Source organism: Panthera leo, chromosome A2 (genome assembly GCF_018350215.1).
Source record: "Panthera leo isolate Ple1 chromosome A2, P.leo_Ple1_pat1.1, whole genome shotgun sequence".
Classification (NCBI taxonomy): domain Eukaryota; kingdom Metazoa; phylum Chordata; class Mammalia; order Carnivora; family Felidae; genus Panthera; species Panthera leo.
Window position 1 is genome coordinate 6,985,354 of NC_056680.1, and position 6,677 is coordinate 6,992,030.

General features: G+C 42.7%; 1 protein-coding gene across 1 annotated transcript; it reads left to right on the top strand.

Moving 5' to 3' along the window:
- The first annotated feature begins 5,741 nt into the window (after nt 1-5,741).
- LOC122208256 (olfactory receptor 7C1-like) lies at nt 5,742-6,677 on the top strand. The gene has a single exon (XM_042919163.1). The coding sequence runs from the start codon at nt 5,745-5,747 to the stop codon at nt 6,675-6,677; it is 933 nt and encodes a 310-aa protein (XP_042775097.1). The 5' UTR covers nt 5,742-5,744.

The window sequence follows — 6,677 nt, forward strand, 5'->3', positions numbered from 1 at the left end:
CATCTGCCTGATGTGAATACTACAAGTCAGTTGTCTTCAGGAGGAGATCTAAGAAACACTGGAAAAATTCTTCCCAGTGAAAAGGGACCCAGAAGAGAGGTGTCACAGCTGGCCCCACTATTACTCTCCTAGGGATAAGGAATTGGCAGGTCAGAGACCCTTTCCTGTGTGGTCCCTGCCTATTAGGAGTCAAATTGATCAGGGAATGGAAAATCCATTGATCAATTTGTCTAACAAGCTTCACAGGGGGTTCAGTCCCCAGGGCCACCAAACCTGTAACATATCAACTTATAGTCACCAAGGCCCATGTATCACTCCCAAGATACCCATGCCTTTGCCAGGAAAAATCAGACACACCCTGCATTACATGCCTGGCTCTGTATCCCTTCTCTTTGGGGAAACAAATGTTTCTTCATTGCCTACCCTCCATGAGAGAACAAGATGCAGGGAGTCGGTCCCAGTGGTGAGCCCACATTGCCAAGCATGCATAGCCCAGTAAGTGTTGTGGGAAATAGAGAAAAGAGGTGGTTGGGTAGAAAGGGCATTGACTACTATTAAGCCTGTGGGAGGGACACCTCCATGGTATCCATGCAGGAGGAGCTCTAGGGGCCAGTTTTTTGGGAGGATGAATGGCTACCCCCCCATTGTTAGTGAGCTTTTACTTTGCTTGCATGTTATTTGGGTGGATGGTTGATGGAGATTATAGGGTTGAGGAGGAAGAGTTAAGCCCCCAGTCTGCTCCTGGATACCACAGCACTATCCAGGACCACACCGTGTAATGGCACAGTTACCAGTCGGAAGTGCACAAATGGATGCCCCCAGGTACTGATAGATTATTAGGTCTTTGACTGTGCAATATGGATCTTCTCTTATTCTTTACTCCATCACCTGGCCCCAAAACTCCAGAGACTTCACCTTCATTCAGACCAGATAAATCCTTTCTGAATCCTTCTTTACCACCTTCATTTGCTGGGGAACATACCCTGTTTCTCCGTAAGGACCTGTCCCTCCTCTTCCTTCTTCACCTTCATCTGTGGTCCTCATAGAGATATTCAAGAGTGAAGAGTCTGTGTTCCCTGGTATCTAGGGCTGCAGTATATAAAGACGTGGGCAGGATGGATGTGGGAGGAAGAGCAAAGCACACAGGAAGGTCCAATGTCCAGTCCCCTCTTGACACCCTCCCCTTCGGCTCTGGAAACATTCTGGAAGACACTGATTTCACATATCCCTTCCTCATAGTTTCACTTGATTCCTCTTGGGTGTCAAGTCTCACCCTTATCAGGAAACACGGAATCATTAGTAAGACATGGGAACAATTTATTCACCTCTTCATCTTTGTTCCTCTTCCCTAAAATTGGTGACGTGGTCCCTTCAACTTTAATGAGGTGAGTATTCCCAATCCCATTCCCTTTGACCCTAGTTTGCCTGCCTTAAATCTATCTTTCACTCCAGGCACCAGGGAAAATCGTGATATGGATCATGTTACTCCTTCAGTCACAGTCCTTACATAGCCCCTATCCTTTTATCCATTGTTTTTTTTCAAGGTTCCCAGAGATGTGGCCCCCGCTCATCTCATCAACCTCATTCTTCACCATTTCCATGTCCCATTTTGTGTTGCAACAAATTGCTAAGAGCACACTGTCCCATGCAGCTTTTTGCTTATGGGCCTTTTTCCTTGATGCCTTCTCTTCCAGAAAAGCCCATGCTCAGTCATCAACCTAGACAACTCCTTGCCCACGGATCTGTTCCTCCAGGAATCCTTCCTTGACTGCATCACTTCAGGCTGTATTTGTGGTTCCTTTCTCGACTTCACTCTGAAGACTGCATTTACCTTAGCTTTTAAGTCACTGTATTACGATGACTGGTTTCTGTATCCACCACTACCCCTGAAAGGCAGGCTCCCTCAAGACAAAACCACACCATTAATCTTTGTACCCCCAACAGCTAACACTTAGCCTGTCCCAAAGTAATCCTTCTTGCAGAATGGCTTCCAGGACTTTTTCAGTGACTAACAGCCTAGTTCCATTCTTCTCTACATCCTGCCTGGCTCCACAAAATTGCCCACTAACACTAGATCCTAGAAACAGAATAGAAACAGAAGACCAACATGTATTTGGTGCATGAATAAAGGGGAAAGTATAAATGACAAATGGTTGTATCTTTCACCTCTAATTTCTAAGCTCTCGTCCTAAGATAAAATGTTTCTTCCTTTCTTTCTTTCTTTTTGCTGATCATAAATCTTTATTTTTTTAATATGAAATTTATTGTCAAATTGGTTTACATCAAACACCCAGTGCTCATCCCAACAGGTGCCCTCCTCAATGCCCATCACCCACCCTTCCCTCCCTCCCACCCCCCATCAACCTTCAGTTTATTCTCAGTTTTGAAGAGTCTCTTATGATTTGGCTCCCTCCCTCTCTAACTTTTTTTTCCTTCCCCTCCCCCATGGTCTTCTGTTAAGTTTCTTAGCATCCACATAAGAGTGAAAACATATGGTATCTTTCTCCGTATGACTCATTTCACTTAGCATAACACTCTCCATTTCCATCCATCCTTTTGTTGCTACAAAAGGCCAGATTTCATTCTTTCTCATTGCCAAGTAGTATTCCAGTGTGAATATAAACCCCAATTTCTTTATCCATTCATCAGTTGATGGACATTTAGGCTCTTTCCATCGTTTGGCTGTTGTTGAAAGTGCTGCTATAAACATTGGGATACAAGTGCCCCTATGCATCAGCACTCCTATCTCCCTTGGGTAAATTCCTAGCAGTGCGATTTCTGGGTAATAGGGTAGATCTATTTTTAAATTTTTGAGGAACCTCCACACTGTTTTCCAGAGTGGCTGCACCAGTTTGCATTCCCACCCACAGTACAAGAGGGTTCCCGTTTCTCCACATCCTCACCAGCATCTATAGTCTCCTGATTTGTTCATTTTAGCCACTCTGACTGGCATGAGATAATATCTCAGTGTGGTTTTGATTTGTATTTTCCTGATGAGGACTGACGTTGAGCATCTTTTCATGTGCCTGTTGGCCATCTGGATGTCTTCTTTAGAGAAGTGCCTATTCATGTCTTCTGTCCATTTCTTCACTGGATTATTTGTTTTTTGGGTGTGGAGTTTGGTGAGTTCTTTATAGATTTTGGATACTAACCCTTTGTCTGATATGTCATTTGCGAATATCTTTTCCCATTCCGTTGGTTGCCTTTTAGTTTTGTTGATTGTTTCCTTTGTAGTGCAGAAGCTTTTTATCTTGATGAGGTCCCAAGAGTTCATTTTTGCTTTTAATTCCCTTGCCTTTGGAGATGTGTCAAGTAAGAAATTGCTGCAGCTGAGGCCAGAGTGGTTTCTTCCTGCTTTCCCCTCTTGGGTTATGATGGTTTCCTGTCTCACATTCAGGTCCTTTACCCATTTGGAGTTTATTTTTGTGAATGGTGTAAGAAAGTGTTCTAGTTTCATTCTTCTGTATGTTGCTGTCCAGTTCTCCCAGCACCATTTGTTAAAGAGGCTGTCTTTTTTCTACTGGATAGTCTTTCCTGCTTTGTCAAAGATTAGTTGGCCATACTTTTGTGGGTCCAATTCTGGAGTCTCTGTTCTATTCCACTGGTCTATGTGTCTGTTTTTGTGCCATAAGATAAAATGTTTCTAATCTACAAGAAACTCTTTCTTAAGATGAATGTGATAATTCATCATTTCATGACCGGCTTGAATCATAATCCACTCCCACTAAGAAATGGCTTTACTGAATTCTAATGCAGTTGATGATGTTGACACACAGCACCCAGGGAATATCCAGAATTGTGGGCATTTCCTGTGTACTCTGATCTTCTGCTCATAACAGATCAGAATGCAAGGGAGCAAGCTACATCTATTAAAAGTCAAGGAAAATTTTTACAAACTATCATGCTTTAAAGATGAGTCGTGACCTTCTGTTTCGAATACCTCTCACCTGACCAGAAGCCACCAGAGGTGATTGCAAACTGCCCACCTACCAAGGGTCAGAACAAAGACGTTCATTCATACTTAAACAATTTGCCTACAACGTGACCATCTTTATCATTCCAGAGACACTCTTTGCTTTAGGGTTTTTGTGTTCGTTTTTTAGGTAAAATTGGTATGTAATATTATATTAGCTTAAGGTATATGACATAATGATTCATCACATTGCACATATAATATTTGACATAGTACCACAATAGGTCTAGTTAACATCTGCCACCACACATAGTTACAAAAATTTTTTTCTGGTGATGAGAAATTATATGATCTATTTTCTTCTTTTTTAAATATTTTTTATTTATTTTTGAGAAACAGTGCACTAGTGAGGGAGGAGCAGAGAGAGAGGGAGACAGAGAATCTGAAGCAAGCTCCAGGCTCTGAGCTGTCAGTACAGAGCCAGATACAGGACTGGAACTCATAAACTGCGAGATCATGACCTGAGCTGAAGTCAGACACTTATCCGACTGAGCCACCCAGGTGCCCCTATAAGGTCTATTTTCTTAGCAACTCTCAAATATACCATATAATACTATTAACTGTATTCATACTGCACATTATACCTCATGGTTTATTTGTTTTATAACTGGAAGTTAGTACCTTTTGACCACCTTCACCTATTTCAGCCACCCCTTCCCTGCTACTTTGATTTTCATACCTAAGAGGACTGACAGGGATGACAGTCAATGGTGGCTTTTTCCCTTTGTAGTTAGGGGCATTACAGAATAGTAGTTGTGCAAAAATACTTCTAACGAGACAAAATACAACACTGAAGATCATTTTATGATTTTATGCTGTTCAGCATCCTGGGTTATAGGACCCCTTCCTCTATATCTGGGTACAGGACCTCAGGACCAGAAACAAAGAGAGTAGGAGAGTAGGTGGGCTCCTCTTCTTCCCAGCCTCATTGAATCATCACCTGATTGTGAGTGCCGCATCTGACTCTCATTTTTTTGGGCTCCTGTGTCAACATCCTGGAGCAGTTTCTATGCTTCCTCGGGTATTTCATGAGCACCATAGAGGATATGACTAAAATTCTATTTGTGACCTTTGTAGTATATAATGGTACTGAAATAGTGCAAATGTTAATATGCATTTTTTGCTTGAACGTATACCATCTGGATGAAGAGCATTTTGTCAAGCAACAAATGTCCAGGAAGCATCTGACCCTGTTCCTGCAGGATGTTGATGGCCCCTGGTACACTAAGCATTAAGAATCTGTTCATGTGATTTATCATTTTGTGAAAACATTTTCTTTTTCTTCCTTTTTTTCTTCTTGAGGAGTAAACCTACATTCTACTCATCCTGCAATAGTCTGTCCAGACACGTGAGATACCCTCACATTTTCTCACCTCTGAGACATAGTTATCTGACCCTTTTTTGCGTCCCACACAAGGCAGATAATCCACATTAAGTTACTGCGGTTCACCAGACCTCATGTTGCTCATTTGTGTTAGAATGAGTTTGGATCATGTTATGGCTAATGTCCAAAGTTGTTCTTAACTTTTTAGATTTGGTGATTCTAAATAAAGAGGATAAATGAGGGCCCCAAAGGCCGATGGACAGGGATTGATCAACATTATTAAACGTTGCACATAAAACAGAATATAGGATGTCTAAATTCTGTAATGTTAAGGCCTTTATGCCCAATGCTTCATTTCAAGAAATAAAAAAGTAGACTCTAGAGTTTTTCTAGTGTCTATTTCATGTGCATTCCCTTCTTCAATCATCTAGCTGATGTGTTGGCAACATGGAACCAAGAAATCAAACGAGTGTTTCAGAATTTTTACTCCTGGGATTTTCCCACGACTCAGAGAATCAACCCATTCTATTTGGGCTCTTCCTGTCCATGTACCTGGTCACCGTGTTCGGGAACCTGCTCATCATCCTGGCCGTCAGCTCTGACTCTCACCTCCACACCCCCATGTACTTCTTCCTCTCCAACTTGTCCTTTGCTGACATCTGCTTCATCTCCACCACCATCCCTAAGATGCTGGTGAACATCCAAACACAGAGCAAATCCATCACCTATGCAGGCTGCATCGCCCAGATGTATTTTTTCATGGTTTTTGGATGTATGGACACTTTTCTCCTCACTGTGATGGCCTATGACCGGTTTGTAGCCATCTGTCACCCCTTGCACTACACAGTCATCATGAACCCATGGCTCTGTGGCCTCCTGGTTCTTGTGTCCTGGTTCATCAGCTTGTCATACTCCCTGATCCAGAGTCTCTTAATGTTGCGGCTGTCCTTCTGCACCAACCGGGTAATTCCACACTTTTACTGTGAACTTACTCAGGCCCTCATGCTTGCCTGCTCAGACACATTGGTCAATCACATCCTACAATACATTGTGACTGGCCTTCTTGGCATTGTTCCCTTCTCAGGGATCCTTTTCTCCTATAGCCGTATTGCCTCCTCAATCCTGAGAATCCCATCAGCTAATGGGAAGTATAAGACATTTTCCACCTGTGCATCTCACTTGTCTGTGGTTTCTTTGTTCTATGGGACAGGGCTTGGTGTGTATCTCAGTTCTGATGCATCTTCCTGGAGGGGCATGATTGCCTCATTGATGTACACCGTGGTCACCCCAATGCTGAATCCCTTCATCTACAGCCTACGGAACAGGGACATCAAGAGGGCTTTACAAAAAGTTCTCAGGATAACACTCTATGTTCAGTGA

What these genes read in the sequence shown, in the direction of transcription:
- LOC122208256 (XM_042919163.1), top strand. Translation starts at nt 5,745, where the DNA reads ATGGAACCAAGAAATCAAACGAGTGTTTCAGAATTTTTACTCCTGGGA.